At 31.3% G+C, this 21,141-nt stretch overlaps 1 protein-coding gene across 1 annotated transcript; it reads left to right on the top strand.

The window, feature by feature from the left end:
- The first annotated feature begins 7,752 nt into the window (after positions 1 to 7,752).
- Positions 7,753 to 20,186, top strand: RDR3 (RNA-dependent RNA polymerase). The gene is made up of 18 exons (XM_006572877.4): positions 7,753 to 8,272; positions 8,898 to 9,030; positions 9,349 to 9,423; positions 9,649 to 9,838; positions 9,929 to 10,130; positions 10,252 to 10,339; positions 10,431 to 10,571; positions 11,585 to 11,662; positions 11,783 to 11,854; positions 12,408 to 12,511; positions 13,660 to 13,808; positions 13,931 to 14,153; positions 15,754 to 15,979; positions 17,424 to 17,569; positions 17,922 to 18,087; positions 18,759 to 18,894; positions 19,602 to 19,768; positions 19,859 to 20,186. Exons 1-18 carry the CDS (start codon positions 7,845 to 7,847, stop codon positions 20,099 to 20,101), a joined length of 2,967 nt encoding a protein of 988 aa, XP_006572940.1. The 5' UTR covers positions 7,753 to 7,844; the 3' UTR covers positions 20,102 to 20,186.
- Positions 20,187 to 21,141: the final 955 nt, after the last annotated feature.

The raw sequence follows: 21,141 nt of genomic DNA, 5'->3' as shown, positions 1-21,141 counted from the left end.
GTTTTTCCAATTTATTTATTTTTGGTTTTGATAAACTACATGGGCCGAAGCCCAAGCAAACAAGTTAAGGGAATTGCTTGGGCACCCAGTAATTTTGTAAAATGTTGAAAATACCTTTATGGTATTTTCAGCGATAAATAGTAGGTTGAATTTTTCATTTCTGTAATACTATTTTTTGTAAAATTTTTGTCACTAAGTGTAAGTTGCTTCCCTTAAGGACGGTTTGGAAACATAGTTGGTCTCAAGGAGGTGTACGTGCGTTTATGAGGAATATACGGTGAATTTTGGTCGATTTTCATCGTAGAAAAAAGAGAGATAAGCAAAAAAAAATGGTATGTATCTATAGTCCGTATGACCATACGGATTGCTGATTCATAGGTACGTAAAAAACTTTAAAAATTGTGAACATTTTAAAAATATTTTTTTTGTAATAAAAAATCATAAATAACAAAAATTTAGCAATGATAACAATATTAATTTTGTGATATTGTGGTATAAACAAAAATATTGATTTTGTGATATTATTTTATAGTGGTATAAACAAATATATTTAGTAATTAGATTGTTAAAAAAATTATAATATATATAAAAAAATTAAAATTAGATTGCTTACATTTTAATTTAGTGATTAATTAAAAATAATTTAATTCAAAAACATGAACAAATTAATTCAAAAACAAAGGGATAATATTAGACATGATAAAACAACTATTATATATAAGAACATGATTGCAAAAAATGTATGATCATGATAAAACAACTATTATATAACTAACAAAGGGATAATGTTCATAAGTCATAATAATGTTCCTAATAATTAAAATGTTCAATGTTCCAAGTCATAATAATGTTCATAAGCATGGCCAAAATAACACATGGTTAACAGTCGGATCAATGAATTCAAAGACAATTTACATGCCAACGGTCAAGGACACAATTTCACAAAAAAAATTCCATCCAACTCCAATTTTAAGTGTCTTTCTCCAGTGATTGAACACAAGCCGACATTCCGCAACGTCCTCCAAATGCAAATGAGTTCAACATTTGTCTTTAAGAAAATAATGCATGGTGCTTAGAACGTCCTGATATTAAGAATAATGTTATGTCAACAATTTATAAAATTTAAAACTTGAAAGATAAAGAATTGCTGAGAACTAAATTGGAAAGTTGCTTACCAGGCTACTGTAGGTAACTTTCTGCGAAGTGAGATGCACCTTGAAAGTGACAGAATTTGGCACTTGATGATATAATGAGTGTCATCTTGGGAATGATTTTGGTAGACTACTGCTCTTGAATATGGTGAGAAAGAATACACTCTTACCATAATGAGTTAACGATACTTGATGATCTCCGGTCAGGTGATAAAAATCTCTTAGTGTTGTTCACCCTGCTACAATGACTGGTTTGTCCAAATTTTGGTTGTAGATAACGGTATGGAAATTTTGATCCTTGTCAATGAAATGCCATAAGCGGTCAAGTACGTCTTTCCACCTCACAGCAAATGACATACTAACTTCACCGTAAATCTACATTTGATATAACAAAATAAGGTTGGTTAGTTACACAAAATAACAAAATAATGATATGTTAATTAAATCAAAATGAAGATGACCTGGTCCTTGGCGTTAACGGTGTTTAAAATAGTATTTGGTGGAACCGCGACCTCTTGGCCATTTCGCAACATTATTCATGTTCTTCATTTGTTAATTCTAACATAATTAACATTCAAGCATGATATAACAAAGTTGACATTCAATTAGCAGTCATGATAAACGACAATTCATTCTTAGCAATTGGCAGAATTATTAATCTATTAACTCGACATATATTCGAAAGAAACCATTCTTAGCAATTGCAAAAGCTAACTAACTACAAACGTGTCACATGTGTAAATAAACATATCAATATGAAAGGTAAACATTATTACTAGGTAGAGTCGCAATAACCATATCCAATTCCTCGTTGAGGATGCTTAACCGTGATGACGGTGGAGCAGAGCCTGACGTTCTGAAATATATTTGACAAAAATCATTCTCTACCAATTCACTAAAAATAAAATAATTTAAAGAATAACTACAAATTTTTTTAACAAACATAACACTATTTGGATTTTTTGTTTTCAATCATTCTCTACAAATAACAATTTCAATTTTTTTTTAAAAAAAATAGGTTTTCAATATTTATTTTCACTAAGCATTTATAAAAAAATATCTAATTTTTTTTAAAATAGGTTTTCAATCTTTATTTTCAATGACTAACATTTTTAAATATTTTAATTATTGTTTTCAATCATTCTCTAAAAATAACTACCAATTTTACAATTTTTAAAAATGGGTTTTCAATCTTTATTTTCACTAACTAACATTTTTAAATATTTTTTTTCAATCATCCTCTAACAATTTCCAAATCATTTAAAATATGTTTTCATCTTTCTCAAACACTAACTAACATCTTTCTTAAACTATGTTCACTATTACAAATGTTAAATAACTACGTTCACTACTATAAATGCTACACACAAATAATAAATTAACATTTCAAAAAAAATTACTAAATCATACAAACAAATAATTTATTGACATTACATCCTTTTTTCTAAACCATACAAAAAATTTACTAAATAACAGAAAATTAATTTTTTTTAAAACCCATACAAACAAATAAACAACAAATTTTTTTATTGACATTGTGTCTATTTTTTTTAAACCCATACGGATTGGCAATCCATATGGGTTTTAAAAAAAACATGGAGCAGCAGAAGCAGGCACAAGTAATGGCGGGGGCAGGGGAGAAAGAAAACATAGAAGCAGCCATGGGAGAACCAATGCAAACCAAAATACAAAACAATACACAATAGCTAACGACAAAAAACAAGTCAAAACCTCCACAATAAGGAAGAAGAAACACCACACGAGGAAGCAGATTCACTAACCTCGAAGGCGATCAACAAGACGAAACCATCACAACAAGAAGAAAAGCCGCAACCAGTAACCACGAACAACCAACCATCACGCGCGAAAAAGAGGGAGAAGAAGCAGTTCGGAAGAAGAAACAACGTGCGGGAAGTGGAGAATGAACAGTGACTCGTACGGACGAGTCACTGTGCATTTTTTATGTGAAAAGGTGAATGACATTTTAGTCATTTCACCCATGTTGCTGGTGCCCCAACAAAAATGTTGGGTGCCCCAAGCAACAACCGCAAGTTAATAGTCACTATTATACCCCTTATTTTTCTTGTCAACACTCCATAAGAGGATTTCAAGTTTCAACGATAAGCTAGTGAGAGAGACAAGGGAGAACTGAGAGATGCTAGGCTTATAAAATTCAATGAGCTTAAAAGTTTTCACTTAATTAATAACATAGTTTTACCAAATTTTATTATATTATTTTTCGTCATCACTTAAGTTTCTATAACAAGTAAAATACTTACTTTTGTTTTTGAATTTATTAGACGCTAACAATTAGGTTTCGAAAGATAAAAAATTAAATTTTTATCCCTACTTGTGTAAAAAGTGTGGTAAACTAATTCTATCATTAGTTTTTTTCTATTAACTCGAACGATCAAGCCTACGTGGCACTTCAGATAATAATATAACAATTGATGGTTACCATGTGTCATTCATGTGGTTGTCACATGTGAATAAGTTAACATTTCAATTTGGTTTTTGAATTTAACAACTTGTTGTCATTTTAGTTCATGAACTTAATTACGTACTATCAATTTGATCCCTAAGTAACTTTTAAATTTTTAATTAAGTCTTACACTACATATAAATACTATAATATATTTTTTTATCCATATAAATATTAAAATATTTAGAATCCGTCATTACACATTTGTTGGTTTGTTTTCTGTCCTCTCAAATTTAACTATGTTATTTTTTGGTTCTAAACTAGGTTCAAGTAACATCCAAACCAACAGGTATGCCGATGGGGAAAAATGTCATTTTTTTTCAACTTCTTTATATTTTTTATTCATATAACTGATGTAAAAGTCCTCCTTTCCTGAACAAACACACGAACCACCCTCTGTGACAACTCCAGCAATGATACCTTCACCGTAGCAACCAACCAACCACACATACCCATTCAACCAAACATGATTCAACCATCGATTAAACAAACAAAAAAATCACGTCCACAATCAATGCACCCATGACCAAACATTATTCCATAAATAGATTAATTAATTAATCAATCTAACGCTCTACACATATTAATAACATATAAGATAAATAAGATAATAACTTGATTTTGGTAAAAGGTCTTATTTGGAGAATAAAAGTTAGAGAATATGGTAATATACAATGCTAATAGTTCATGCAATATGAGACTTAGTTGAAAATTTGAAAGTGCTTTTAGGGACTAAAATGACAATGCACATAAAGTTTAGAGATCAAAATTTCAGTAATTGATTATGTTGAGAGACAAAAATGATAATAAATTGTTAAGTTCAAAGATCAAATTGAAAATCAACTTTTGAAATGTGACAATCATAAACAATTATGTCATCATTAGAGGTACCACATAGACACAATTGTTTAACTTAATGGAGAAGATTTAACGACATAGTGCTTTTTGTACATGATTAAATGAAATTTTAATTTTTAATATTTCAAAGACTTAATTATAAGTGTCTAATAAACTCTAACGAAAATGAGTATTTACTCTTCCATAATGTATTTAAATTAGGTAAGTTTAACCAGAATAATTTGACTAGGAGCTCTTATTTTCTCATTCGCAACATTTATGTAACCATTTGTTTTTGTTCGTAATGTTTATATCGATTATCAATATTTTAATTTTTGTATTTTGTATTTTGTATTTTAAACGAGTGTTATGTAAATTATGCATATATTTGATAGATATATATTTGCTGTTAACTTTTAATTTTTTTACTAAATAAAATTTTTGTTCGATCTTGAAAATTGTATTTGATAACCGAAGAGGAAAAATGTTAACTAATAAACATGAAGAAAACATATCATTGTGGGGTCAAAAGTTATAGATCATGTACTTATCATACACCAAAACATCTTATTGAATTTTATTAAGAATAACTTAAAATTAATGAGAATAAGAAAGAAACACATTTTGCTTATTAAGACAGTAATTTCATGGCCATATGAATGTTGCTTAGTTAATCATAGTTGATTTATTTGTCAATCTAAATGAAAAAAGTTATTCACTTATTCATGATGAAAGTATCAAGATTTTTTTTTATTATTATGTTATTGAACTTTATGTTTAGTATCAGCAAAAAAAAAAACTTTATATTTAGTGTATTTTTTTTTAATCTTGAATGTTTTTCATAAAAGCAATAATTGTACAACTAATAATGACAATAAAATGACATAATTATCCTCGTTTTAAGTAGGAAAAATTGTTCATAGTATAAATAATTATAATATAATTAAACCAAATTTTGATATTTTCAAAATATAAAGATGAAAATAATCTTATTATACACGATCATCGATGATTAGTATCAATCCATGTTTGATTGTGTTAGAAAGGCAAAAATATGTTCGTGTATTATTATAATTAAATTCATTAAAAGACAAAACATGCTGCTTTAGTGCTTGATATTCTTGGCCACCTTCACAAAGACTGGTCCTACGTGGTTCATTTTAAACAGTTTGAAGTTTCCTCTGATTATCAACAAAATATTTTTCTTTTCCTTTTAAGAAAAACAGTTTGAAGTTTGAACAAAACTGTATGTTGGGTCCTAGGTGGTTCATTTTAAACTGAATGACAGAAAATTGGTTTTTTGGTTTAATTAAAATTAAAAGATTGATGGAAACCAAACGAATACTGTTGTAGTGACGTGCGGTGCCTGAGGTCTGGTCTTGTCATCTGAGAGATCACAATTCTTTAATGAACCTTCTTTTTTTCTTTGTGCACCTCATAAATTTTTAATATTTTCCTTTTATCCTTCTTCATCATCTCTTCCACCACTTCCATGAGTTGTGCCGGCGGCCGCCGCCACCACCACTCACCTTGGAACCACTGCAAGCCAAGATCGCCCACCCAGGATCACTCCACCCCATATCCAACACCTCTATGATATATTAGGGATTATGCAATCCCTAACACAAATGTTTTATGAATTGCTCATTCGTAATGTATTTTTTTATATTACGAATTTCGTAAAATAAAAAAAATATATTATTGAATAAATAATTCATAATATATTAATATTAAAAATTGTTTCATATGGATTGAATAATGTATAATAAAAAAATATATTATAGATTAGTCAACCCGTAATACATGAATAATCAGGTCTGGATTGTTTGGTTTTTTGGTTTTTTTTTTTCAATTTTTTTGTTTGTTTCATAATTTAATGATTTTGTGAGAATAATATATTTGGAATTACGTGAATTTCTTGTTTATAATTTTGCAATAATGCTAGCTTTTGTGTTGTGAGTATCTCTGGTTATTAGTGTTGGTCTCTCCAACGGTAGTGTTCGGATTGTAAGAAGAGGTGAAGGGTATTTATGTCTATTTATTAGGGTAACAATTTTTAAGTATGAGATGCACCAAACAAAATATAGGATGCGTTAAATAATTGCCTTGAGAGATTCCAAAATTGCATGCGAATGGATATAGGATGCGTTAGAATAATGCTTTATAGATAAAGTTTGTGTTTTTTTAACATAGTAAATTATAATGAGTTAAACTTTCCGTATTTATCTTGTGACTTGGAATAAATCTTTTTCGGTGGAAGAAAGGAATAGCTATGGGTTCCTATGAAACATTTTTTAACATGAATTTTAATTATCTTAATAGAAAAGTATGAGATATCCATTAATGGTTAATGTTGAATGAAACAATGATTTGGCATGATCATTGAAATGATGTCATTTGGAATGGTATTGTTTGATCCTTTAAGGATTTAAAATAGTTTCAATTGAATTCATTTAAGTATTTAAATAATTATATTTTAGTTATTTAAGCTTACTAAAATTGATATTTAGCTTTTAAAATATATTACACCCACACTCTTTCATATGAAGATACGAACTTTTTTGTTTGAAAAAACTACATTATATTTTTTTAAAGAAAAGTTTATGTAAATATTAAAAAAATGTAAAATTAAGGTCTGTTCGTTTGAGTTGAAAGAGAGTGAAAAAAATAAGAAAAATTAACAGTAAAATTTATAAGATTCATATTTTTTATATTCTACTTTCTTTTCTTTTCATTCTATCGAAGAAGCCCTTAGTAATTTTAACAAAATCATTTTTATTTTAATTTCTCAAAAATCATACATTAGAAAGTTTAGTTAGCATGTTTGATATGTATTTTTTTTAAATTCTTGTAAAAGAATGCTTCTCCAAAATAATTTTTAATCAATTTCCTATAAAAATTTTCCATAGAAGAAGCTGAAAATCTTATCTTCTTGCATTTAATTGTTTTACTACAATAAAAAATCATATTATTTTTTATTAAATTATATAATATAACAAATAATTAATAAAAATAGGTATAATTTTTTAATTTCTAATTTTTTTATCTAATCAAATAATTTTTATTCATTGTAAAAAAAAAAAATCAAACATAATGGGGTTTCTCGAAATGAAAAAACTTCTTGGGTGCCGAACATGCTGCTTTTAAACGAAAGTCGATGGTTAGGTGTCGTTTTGTGTCTTAAGTGGTTGATTATTTTAAACTGAAAGACAGGACAGGACAATACAATGGTCTTTTGGTTCAAACGAGTAGTGAAAATGATTTCTTATATGAATTTTTTTGATTCATAATATTTTTAACTATTGATTAGAAATGATTTCTTTACTTATTTATAAGTTGACTCACTCACTCACTTCCTTCCCTGCTAAGTATTCATGGCAGAAAATCACAACCACCGTGACCTGCTTATTCTTCCGCCCTCGGTGGAGGCTCTGATCGAGAGCATCTGCCGCGACCAGAACCGGCCTCCGCTCGATTACAGCACCCGCCACCGTCTCAAACTACAGGGCGAGGAACAATCCCTTCGCATTCTCAACAAAATCGCCGCCACCCGTATCCGATTATCTTTCGCAGGCTTCGTCAACCACATGCTCGACGACATCAACCACCAAAACAATAATAATAATAACAACAACAACAACAATAACAACAATAATAACAATTCTCACTCTCAACCTGAGCCCTCCACGCGACAACAAACCTCTCCCACGCGCCCTCCCCGACCCACGCCCTCCTCGCTATTGCACGCGCTCGGAGAATTGGAGTTCCGAAAAGCCTTTCTCATTCTCAGTTACATCGGACGGTAATTAATTCAGTGCTTGGGAATTGACTCTGAATCCAAAATTGGAAGCATTTTGAATCCAAAATTTTGTACTGAATGAATGAATGCTATTCCACTTAAACTTAACTGCTTCCTTCCTTACACTCTTCTTTTTTGAATGGACTTTCTCTTCTAAGTTAAACATCATTTTCTTAATGCGCTTTTAATTTAAATGAATGTTCTTAAAAACTGAGGTGTGTAAGTTGAAGTATATATATATATATATATTTTTTTTTTCTCTAGGGAAAAGATTTTTCTCCTTTTGTTCAGTTATTTTTTTGTATGTTCCTCATAGTGTCTTCAATTGCCACTGATAAAAAACAAAAAAAAAACATGAAAAGCGCCGACTAACCTTGTGATTATAAACAGATCATACCTTTTTTCATATACGACAAGTAGTTTTTACGCAATGTCTAAGGCTATGTTTGGATGAAAGTTTGGAAAGTAGTTTTGAATTCCAATGCACGATGATAGCAAGTTCCAAATGCATTAAAAGAATAAAGAGAAAAAATTTGTTGCTTATAGTAAAAGTATGTATTTATGAGCTCTCCCAATTTTTAACCAAACATGGACTAAGTTTTTGAGTTTTTCTTTGCTTTGATTACAGAGAGAGTCTTGAGAATTGTATTACTGATGCTAAAATTAGAAGCCTCAAAGACTTGCCGATGGCAAAGTTCGAGAAAACAATATGGGAAGATTTTGGGGAAAAATGCATCTACGATCAAAGTGATCGCCAATTGGTAAACATTGTGTTCCAATGACGGATTCATTATTTTTATAGTATAGTTCATTTTTTGAGGTTTTTACAATGCTTGAACATTCCCTATTAGTTGCCTCATTTCATTTTGCAACTAAAAACTCCACCACAAATAAAAATGTTGGTTTTAATTTTAATTAGAACCTATGAAAGTTAGAATCTGGTTATGGAAAGATAAAAGAGAAAATCTGATCAAGGCGTGGGTACTAACTTTCAGCACACTGCTGAATATCAATCATGCAGCGTTGGCTATCTTCTATGGCTTATTATTGCTTACTTACATTAACTTTGGTTTCTTCAGCATCGTGACTGGAATTCTGGCCGCACACATGTATATCAATGTTTTGTTTTTCCAGATGGGAACTTAAGGTTCAAGGTTTGTATGTCTCTCTCCTCCCTTCAATTTGTGTAGTGCTAAAAGAAGTTGTTGTTGTGATTGTCACTATCTCACTATCCAATGGCTTCAATACTGTGATACTGAATCAATAAACTGTATTCAGATTGTTATATGGTCATTATTCCACTTTTTGCTGCTTCGACTGTCTATTTTTATGTCAAATGTGGTTTGTTTTATTGCCTCTTTGTTTAAATTATAATTCAGGGCCCTATATTACAAAGCACGCGAACACATTTGCAGAAAACTCTCGGTGATGACAATGTTTTGCTAGTTAAATTTGCTGAGGATGGGAGTGGAAAGAATTTTAGGACCCATGCTGAAGAAGCAAATGCCCTCTATGGAAAGTTTGGAAAAGAAGGGATTCGTGTTGGTCTGCGTTTGTATCGCTTTTTTGGTAATCCTGCTTCTTGTTAGTTTTTCTTGTCCTGTCTTTTTACAGTTAAGAAACCTCTAGTGACTGATATATTTTCTGCCAACTGAACAGTTTTTAAAGATGGTGGAAACGAAGAGAAGCAGAAGGACCCAACAAGTTCCACTGTGAAGTGTTATTTTGTTAGGATGCAATCAGGTTGTTCTGCAGATGAGGGTGCTGATTACATTTTGTCTAACAAGACAGTGTCTGAAGCAAGAACTTTATTCATGCATGCTCACATGTTGTTGCCCAATTTGAACAAGTATATGGCTAGGTATGATACTTGTGCAAATACTAAATACTATCATTTAGAGTTTCATCTATTTTTTCTGCATCCTCCTGCAGTCCCACTCAAAATAGATTTCATGCAATGTACTAACCTCATAGGCATTCAGGTTCTCTCTCATTCTGTCAAAGACCTTGAAACTCAACATTGACTTGACAACTGTGAGTGTCCAAAAAATACCAGATGAATATTGCAAGGTATTGTCAATTTTAAGTTGCCTTATGGTTTTTATATTTTATGGCCATGCTTGCAGAATTTTTATTATTATTTTTTTTATTGCGAGTTTAGGATGCAAATGGCAATATTATGGTTGATAATGAGAAACCACGTATTCTCACGGATGGAACTGGCTTCATCTCTAGAGATTTGGCGTTGCTCTGCCCCAACAATGTTTACAAAGGAAGCAACTTGGAGAACAACTGTATTCAGGTATCTTTCCTTTCCAATTTGTTATTCCACTAGACTTTTCTTTTCAATTAACTTTGTTCATTTATCTATCAGCGGTCATAACTCATGTTAAGAATTTACTTAATAAATGTATTATGAATCCACCATTGTTATTTTTATCATCATCATTGCCGGTTGATTATTTATCTAGTTTTCTTGATTCATGCTTGAATACTAATGTTTTTGAGGGATATGGCTTCACTTTTACCTTTTACAATTTATATGCTTTCAATTTTTCTTGCCTTCTTTTTCCTAATGATTTGGTTGCGAAACATAGATTATTGATGGAAAGTTGTCGTTAAATTGTTGGAGATCGCAAGTTAATTAGTGATATAGCCAAAATAATGTATATAAGTAGGGGACAACCTTCATTTCATGAGCTAGTTTTTGGGGTTGAGTTAGACTCATTATTAGGCTTTGATTGGACTACCCGCAAATGTCTATTCCTGCAAACTTCATGCTCAACATGTCTAGTCCTTGATGTGAGGAGTATGTGTAGGGAATCTCAAATTGAATGATGATATGGCTAAAAACAATGTACATAAGTGGGGTAGGGGGGGGGGGGGCGACCTTCACTTGTTGAGGTATGGAAGAGAAAAGTTGTGGTTGAATGCTCTTTCATGTTCCTTTGTATTTGCATGTGATTCACATAATCAACTATTCTATAACAGCAAAAATGGAATAAATTGATGAGGAGAAATAGTGTAAGGAAATGTTTCTATTAAATAACCTTTTGGATAATTATTTCCAATTAATATGTTTTTGAAGGAACTATTTATTTTTATACATGCTGTCTTTCTTTAGACATATCTTCTTTTTCTGGATTGCCTGGACTTTCTATTATTCTGCTTATGCCTTTGTTGCTGTTACGTTTCTCTCAGAAAACTTAAAATTCAACTCTTGTGTGCTCTGATATATTTCAACAAGTTTTATGATCTAGTCCCTTCTTTCTTTGATTATTCTATGCTTCGTGACTTCCTTTCCTTTAAATTTAGGAAATTAACAATCTTGTTGAACTTGAGGATATGAGTAATGCAATGGGAGAAGCAGAGCAGCTGAGCACACATGAACCGGTAGATTGTTTGTTATTCTTTTTCCATTTCACATATTTTATATGTACATGTGTGCTACTGCTTTGTAATATAGATAGATATTATTTCAATATAACTTTCCTTTTTCCTCTGATTGTCCAGCCTTTGCTGATTCAGTGCCGTCTCTTTCACATGGGTCATGCAATTAAGGGTACTCTTTTGGTTAACAGAAAGGTATATGTTTGACAGGCTCTTTTGGGCAAAACAATTAATATTGTCTTCGGTATGTTTTCATAATGTACATTATGGAGCACCTAATTTATTTCTATGATTGTATTGAGTGCTTTTGAAGCTTTCCTGGTTGATATGTTAAAAATAAAAATAATTATATGTATATCATCTGAATCTGAATTTTGTACTTTCTGGTATTTCAATATTTTGCCCTCAATGATTAACTGGAAGTTGGAGTTTTGTATGACAAAATGGATAATTAGGGAATATATTTATGAAAATTTTTTAACAATATAATTTTGGTGGACATGGAGGGCATTTTGTGGGAGATTTTGTTAAAGAGTATGATTCAACACCATAGTGCATGTTTTAGAGTTGTGTATCACAAGCTACATACACCCACAACATTTATCCATTTCAAGAGTTAATAATTATGAATATTCACTGTTTTGTTAATACTTATTTTCAGCTTGCTTTAAAGTTGTGTTTGTGTTATTTATTTTCTTATTTGATTATAGTGCTTGTGATTTTGATACTTTATTTTTGAAACTTACAGCTTCCTCCTAGGACAATACAGGTTCGACCTTCAATGATTAAAGTTGAGAAAGACCCAAGTGTGCATATGCAAAGCATAAATTCATTGGAGGTAGTAACCACAAGGTATTTCATTTTTACAAGTCTGAATATTTTTTTTTCTCTTGTTGCTAATAATATGTTGCGGTGGATGTGTGGTAAGACTCGACAGGATAAAATTAGAAACGAAGCTATTAGAGAGAGGGTTGGAGTAGCGCCTATTGTAGAGAAGATGGTGGAAAATAGACTTAGGTGGTTTGGGCATGTAGAGAGAAGACCGGTAGACTCTGTAGTGAGGAGAGTAGACCAGATGGGGAGAAGACAAACAATTCGAGGCAGAGGAAGACCCAAAAAGACTATAAGAGAGGTTATCAAAAAAGATCTCGAACTTAATGATTTGGATAGAAGTATGGTACTTGATAGAACATTATGGCGGAAGTTGATCCATGTAGCCGACCCCACCTAGTGGGATAAGGCGTTGTTGTTGTTGTTGTTGTTGTTGTTGTTGCTAATAATATGTTACTCTGGCTTATTGTGATATCAGCGTGTGTGTGTCAAGAATGATATGCTTTATCAATTCAAGATACATTACATAGCTTTTCACTAGACTGTGGAATTTAGAGATAGAGAGAAAAACAGTAATAGGAATTTTATCATGAATCAAAAGTGATTACAGATACAGAGTTTATCTATTTATATTATGCTTAGTTAGAAGTTTAACTAACTTATCAAAAAACCTAGCTGACTATTACAACAGACTTGCTAGCTCAGCTATGCTAGCTCAGCACAGCTGAGCCTGACTAAACTAACTGCTAGAACAGTACATTCTAACTACTAATACAGTATATTCTATCATAGACCAATCTGTACATACAGTTGTTTTGACATCTTCATATTTGGGTTTCACCATACAAGGTCCAAGTGCTTGATTGGTCTGGTGCACAATTGACATGGTGTAGCCGTGTAGGTGGACCCTGTCAAAGCAGGAATCTTTTATGAATAAAATGGCTTGGAAGGCACTTATATTAATGTTTTTATCATCTGGAGTAAAATTTATTCTTCTTCTAATGCATATATCTAATAATGATATTCTGATTCTATTATGCCTAACCAACTAAACTAATGCTTGAAGCTTCGTTTCGAAGCTGGATCTAACCTTTTGTATTCGTGAGTAGGAAAATATTTTTTTGCATTGTTTGAAAGCTGCTAGCTGATCTGAAGCCTGCATGTTTCAGCAACAAGCCAAAGAGAGGATATTTATCTAAACATCTGATTGCACTTCTGAGCTTTGGAGGAGTTCCAAATGAATTCTTCATGGATTTACTTCGGAGTAACATGGAAGATGCAAACCATGTCTACTCCAACAAGCGTTCTGCACTCAGAGGTAGTTGATCAATGCTTCTTTTGGTAATTTTTCATCAAAACCTGTTCTTTATTTGGACACAGGTCTATTTGTTCTGCTTCCCGAAATCTACTTGTTTTTGCCTTTGTTTGATTAACTCACAGCATCCATCAACTGTGGCGAGAAGGATGAATACAATGCAGCAGAAATGATTTTATGTGGCATTCCTTTGGATGAGCCATTTTTGAAGCATCATCTCTCTAGATTTGCGAGGGAGGAAAAAAAGAAACTTAGAGGAGGGAAGCTTTATATGCCTGATTGTTTCTATTTAATGGGGACTGTAGATCCCACTGGACACTTAAAAAAGAATCAAGTTTGTATTATTCAGTAAGCATAAGTCTCTTATTCTCCTAATATATTAATGTTTTATCAAACCAAAATCAATCTTAAATGTGAAATGTGTTTTTATCTTCTTCCTGATATGTATTTTCTACTTGAGTTATAGAAACTATATATTTTCTTTCATCTCCATTCATAAATGGGGTGCATTGTTTGTTGTTTGATCCTCTGAATGAAATGATTTATTGATTTCTTAATTAAATTTTATGGTGATAAGTTTTTGATGTTTGCTGGCTCATTTATCTACTTTTACACATCTTGTCTAATAGATTCAACAACAACAACAATAGCCTTATCTCACATTCTCACTAGGTGAGGTTGGGCTATATGGATCATATGATGTCATTTGGCTAGATTAAAAACTAAATTCTCATGGATATTCACCATGAAATCTCTTTCATTAATTTCCATCAATCTCCTTGGTCTCTCTACCCTTTTTCACATGGCTAAAAATCATGCAATTTACTTTCTTCATTGGTGTCTTCAATAGCCTTCTTTGCAAATTTCCAAACTACATTAGCCAATTTTCTGTTCAATAATTGTCATATCAATATCTCCTTGTATTCAATTATTCTATATCCTGGCTGTCTTTGTGTGAGTACAACATTGTCATTTCTGCTACTCCTATTTTTTTTTTTATTCTAGAATCATTTCAAAACCCAACATTCACTATTACAGAGTATAATTGGTCATTTATCAATTGGTACTTTATGATAAAACTTTCCTTTGAGCTTGGTAGGTACTTAATGGTTACAGATAATTCCTGATGGCTTTTCCTATTTAACCATCTTACTTGTATCATGATTAATAGATTCATTCAACAGAACACAGAAGTATAAATTTCTGTCAGTCTTGGCAGTTACAATTTGATTTTAGTATGTCTCTTAATATGACCAATGTTGTTGTATGAAAATCGGTCTAGTTCTTACTATGGTAGTGTTTGAACCAACTCTTTATTTGCTCTTCTTAATAGGAGAAGCTTAGCCGAACACATTTAGAGGAAAGCTCTTAAAAATGAAAGAACTTAATTTTTATAAAAGGAAAGGAGGGGAAAATAGTTTTTAGAAAAAAAACTAACTGGATTGGTTTTTGTCTTTTTTTTTTTTTTTAAAGATGCATAATGTAGTGCCTCCCTCTCCATCACATCTTGAACTAATTGATGTGAGATAGTGAAATAAAGCTTTCAGTTTTAGAGGAGCTCTTGAGCTAAATTTGCCAAACAATTTTTTTTTTTTAATTTTTAAAGTTCTTATTTTGAACTTTAAAGTAATTTATGTCATAAAAAGCTGGTCAAAAGTAACCTATATATGCATATATGTTATACATCATATATTTTTTGCTAGTAGAAAGTTGAACTTGTGTATCTGTCATATCTAGCTTTTGTTGCGCCATTGTAATGTTAATACCAAACATAGAAGTCTAACTTTAGCTTATGAAAGGGGGTAGCTGAATGAAATCACTCATTTTACTAGTGTGCAATATTGATGATCATATTCAACTGTGTGCACTAGTGGATTTTTATTTAGGAGTAATGTTTGAAGTTTAAGATAATCTTGTATGTGCTGACTGTTTCATTCCTCTTTTGTAGTGAGAATAGCCAAATTGTTGGGGATGTTCTGGTTTATAGAAATCCTGGTTTACATTTCGGAGACATTCACAAAATGGATGCCACATATGTGAAGGAGTTAGAGTCATATGTTGGACATAGCAAGTATGGAATTTTTTTCCCACGTGTTGGAACTCGCTCTGTGGCAGATGAGATTGCTGGAGGTGATTTTGATGGTGACACATACTGGGTTTCTAACCATCCTCAGGTTCCAATTTCAATTTCAATTTCAGTTTAGAAGCCTTCGTCATTTTCTTACTATATCTGATTGTATGGAAGGAATTTTACTCCCTTCAGTGGTTCTGTTTTTACTAAATGGTAATTGTCACCTTTTATATTTTCCTTTTCCCCCTTAGTAAATTCAAACGAAATTTCTTGCAATGCTTTTGATAAAATTTGAACATCCAGGGATTTTTGTTTGTTACTTCAATTTTTAATTTAGTTAATATTGCTTAACAAATTATTTTCTGCTGTTACTCATGTAAGTTTCTTCTGATAACATTTTACAGTCTTGATAACAATACTTTTATTATCACTCTTGTTCATTGTGCCATTGTAAGCAACAATTTTGATATTATTGTTTATATTTTCCGCATTTCCATTTATGTACAAATTATGTTTTCTTCTTAGTGAAGAGTCTTGCTTTCCCAACTATTATTTCTAAATGCATAATAGGATATGGAGATAAATTCTGTTTTTTGTTTTTTAAATCTGGAAATTTCACCATCTCAAGAATAGATTTCAATTTAGGTAATATATATATGTGTGTGTGTGTGTAGTTTTATCTAATGAAATATTTCAGAACAAGTGACCATGCGAAGTTTGAAGTGAGGCAAAGACACCAATTGCCTTCTGATACTGAAAGACTCTCAAAAACATGCCATGGGAAGATTTTAGTTTAGTTAAAGATGGAACCACAGAGTAGTTACTTCTTAATACAATTCTTAATTTTGAATTATGTATTTTTACCTTAATTTTGTTGTATTATTTTAAAAACTGGATGAGATGAGAAGGTACTCAAGAAATTTCCTTTTTGAGGAGTATTTTCTACTGCAATATTTTGTACCACATATTAAGTGTTACTAAAATCAAACCAGTTGCATGTCATCACATCATTGCCTCTCATATTGGTTGATGAATTGGTCTGTATCTTGATTGACTGGTAGTTGGCCTGTGGAGTATTAATATGTTAAACACTTATTAGATAACAGAAACCCAACACAATTCAAGCTTGTATCATTGTATTTTTTTACAAGCTGAAAATCATGACCATCAGAGGATGGGTTGGATGAATCATATCAGTAGAGTATTCTAGCCAATCAAATTATCCAATACAATTAGGTATCATAAGATAATTATTAAGATGACCTAGGAACCCCGGAAGTCATACAACAGAGGAAATGAGGCAGTATCGTGGTTTTGAGTAACTGAGATTTTAATGTATCCAGTATCATTTTCCAGTTCTGATTATCTTCAAAAAACTGAAGCTCACACTTTATCACGTTAAAAAGTTGATAGTAGCCTTATACATAATACATGTTTTGTCTGTATGATCCTCTTTAGAAATCTGAAGTTCAAATTTTTCATCAGGTTAAAAATTGATAGTACTTTGAAATTTCTGTATTGACCATTTAAGTTTTGAAATGTTTCAGCTATTACAATATTTCAGAAAGGGTGACCCTTGGATCGAAAATTCGGTTCCATTGGATTCTAGTGTTAAAAAGCCAAGTGAATTTTCTCCCGAGGAACTCGAGGAAGAACTTTTTAGACTATTCCTCAAAACTCGGTTTCAACCAAGGTGTGCTATAGTATTAATATCTTGCTTTTGTGAGTAAAAAGGTTTATGCGGACATAATTAGGCCTGTATGTCATATTTAGCCTGAAAACCTTTAAATGCATTCTAGTATGTGGATGTTGAGTCTTTTGATCAATTAAGTGATGTAACACGTCACCTTCTCTATAGCTTTTCTTGTGCCGGTATAGTAGTAATCTGTCTCATAGACATCTGGCATCTGAAATTCCATTTCATTACAATGTTTTTACTTTGTATAATCTTTGCTACTAAGAGGAAAAATAACTGTTATGTATAATAAAGATAATCTCCAGTTTTAATTCAATGATCTATACATGAGAACTTGTTTTCTTTCCAGTTACGCAATGGGCATGTCAGAAAATAGCTGGATGGCACTCATGGATCGTCTTTTGACACTAAATAACTGCACTAATGAGAATGAGAAGGAACGTGTGAAAGAAAATATGCTCAAATTGATTGATATATACTATGAGGCATTAGATGCTCCTAAAAGTGGAAGAAAGGTTAGTTTGTATTATTCCTTGGTTGCTACAAACCCCCCTACCTTTTTAGTTGGGACTCAGAAAACTAACATTCTTTTATGATTATTAGTTGGAAGTTGGGCTAATGTTCCTGTATTGCCTACGCTATTTATATTAATGAAATCTATATGTAAGCTAAACATTTAACTACTTTTATGCTTGGGTTGTTGATATACATGAGATCACAAGGGTCTTGTGTCTACTTCTATATGTAAGTTAAACATTTAACTACAATAACCATGATGATTGATGACCTTGTCTACAATACATTAAGTAAATCTTAGGAGTCCATAATTGAGTACCATAGCATTCATTATGGTGTACAAAATTACAAATGTTGGTTGCAAGTTGGTATCTCTACTGGTTGGTAATTTCTAAAGAATTATTAAACATTTGATGACAGTCAAATCTGTTTCCCTTTAATGATTGCTGAGAGATGGAATGGGTTTACTTTCTTAAATCCATCATTAGTGCTCATTTGTTTTCTACCTTTAAAATGTTAATTTTGGGATTAAAAAATAAAAGCATTTTGCTAGTTTTGGGTGATTGTTGGGGAGGATGAATTCAGTTTTAGATTTGTAACTTTTCAAATATTTGATTTCAAAAAACAGTTTCAGTTTTCTAATTTGAACCTTGTGGTAATTCTTTAACAGGTCCAAGTTCCAAATGATTTAATTGCAGAATTGTTCCCGCACTATATGGAAAAGGATAAATCATTCACTTCAACCTCTATCTTAGGTTTAATTTATGATGAAGTTGAAATCTGGCTAGAAAACGACATGGTAGGAGGTGAGGTCAAAAAATTAAGTCATTATTTATTGAGTTTAATGGGTATGCATTATTAGTGTAAAATTTGTTACACTGTTAACCAATTGGAAATCATGTTAGTATGACTGTCTGAGCATACATGGTGACGTTTTGATTGGATGACTGTGTTAAAAACACTTTACAAAACACAACTTTACTGTCTGAGCATGCCTTATTTTCTCTTATTCATTTAATTACTTGTGCAATACTTAATAACCAATGGTGGAGCTAGAGAGGAACGATTTTTATATTTCGGGTGAAGAAATTGAAAAAAGTTAAATTTCTCAATTGGTTCCTAAACTATTTGGAAATTTTCAAGTAAGTTCCTAAACTAAAAATTTATTTGGGTGCCTAAATTAAAAAGGTAGGGTCCTGTGTTAGTTTATAGAGGTTTGAAATTGCCAAAAAATGATAACTTATGGCAGTTTTAAAAACCCTAGGGACTCGGGGAAAATTTAGATGATTGAAGACCGACCCAATTATTTAGTTTAGGAATAGTTCAGGGACCAATTGAATAATTTAACTTTAAAAAAAATAACTACATAAATTTCTTGTGTGAAAAAAATTGAGGGGGCTAGCCCCCTCATCATTTACCTGTGTACTGCCCCTGTTTATAATGCCATGCCAGATTTATCCCTTACACTCATTAGCTTAATGTATTTTTACCTTTTTCTTGTCCTTGCTATCAGAAATTTGGAAACTCCCTTGTTTTGATGTTGAAGTACCTCCCAGCTGTTTGGAAAAGTGGAAAACAAAATACGAAGAATATAGGAAGGATATGACTGATGCCTTGAACTTGAAGGACAAATCTAAATCCCACGAAGAGGCAGCTGAAGTCAATAGAAAATATAAGGAGGTACAATACATTTTCAATTTCTTTTTTCCCAGGCTTTACTTTCATTTCATGCATTAATTAATTCCCTAGAATTTCCATTATCTTTTGTAGGAATTCTATGGTCCAACTCTTGAGATGGAGGGTTGTCTGAAGAGTATTGGTGATATTTTTAACGAGGCTCTGGCTGTGTATAACGTTAGTTATGAATACGCCATGCTAAAGAAAGAAGTCAAAAGATGTGGCTTTGCATGGAAGATTGCAGGTTCAGCTTTGACTAGGCTTTATATCATAAAACAAAATGAGAAGGCTCTGAATTGTGATCCATCTGTAGTGCGTGAGATTTTTCGTTTATGAAACATGTTATTAACTGTTTTTTGTTTTGTTTAAGGAATGCTATTAACTGTTTTATAATATTATACCTACTCTTTATTTTCACCTATCCTTTTCTTGCATCATCTTTTATATCTCGTTACTCTTTTCTTTTTTTTTTTTCCTTTCATTTCATCACTTGTCATATCTCTTATTTCTTTCTTTTCTCATATTCTTATCTCATGGGAACCTGGTGTATACACCTCCAAAGAGCCGAAAGAGGTGTCAAATAACTTTTTTTTTTATATATATATTTTAATTCTACATTTACCAGTGACTAATGAAGAATATAATCATACCTACAAATTGTATAATAACCTCTGATGAAATCTTAGAAGTGTGCTCAAATCATTTCTTTCCTTTCGCTTGTATGTAATGGGATTCATGTTGACCTATCTATGATTGCCCATTGATAAGAGAATACTGTGTGGTAAGAGGGAAAAATAAGGCGGGGGTGGATTCATCTTGTCGACCTATCTATGATTTTTATGATTTTTTTTTTTGACAAAAAGAAAGCACATGGCATTATTAGAGGAAATTATTGTCAATACACAGGGTTATTTCACTTATTTGTTGGATGGTACGAAATTTAGACAAAAATGTACGAATGAGTTGTTTTTTTTTTTTTTTACTGCATTTCAATATTATTTAAGTTATTATTGAATCAATAGAAATGTATTGATAAACAAATTAATAGGAAAGTTGCCCATAGCCTTTTGAGCATAAAATTTCGTACTGAAAATTGTTCCCCTTTTTTAGCCATTGGATAAAGTTAGAATTATTCATAAAAAGAAGTTTCATTGTACAAAAAGGGAGCAAATTATAACTAAATATTAATTTATGAGTATATATTGTAATTTAAATTATATATTAACATTTTATTTGTTATCAATTTCAATTATATAACAAGTTAAATATTCATCTTATGCAATATAAAACTAAAATATTAATATAATAATTTTTTTGCTGTGGTGTTAATTTTCTTTTAAATATGCTAAACTATAAAAGATATAAATAGATTATAC

Source organism: Glycine max, chromosome 1 (genome assembly GCF_000004515.6).
Source record: "Glycine max cultivar Williams 82 chromosome 1, Glycine_max_v4.0, whole genome shotgun sequence".
NCBI lineage: Eukaryota > Viridiplantae > Streptophyta > Magnoliopsida > Fabales > Fabaceae > Glycine > Glycine max.
This window is presented reverse-complemented; position numbering and strand designations above follow the sequence as displayed.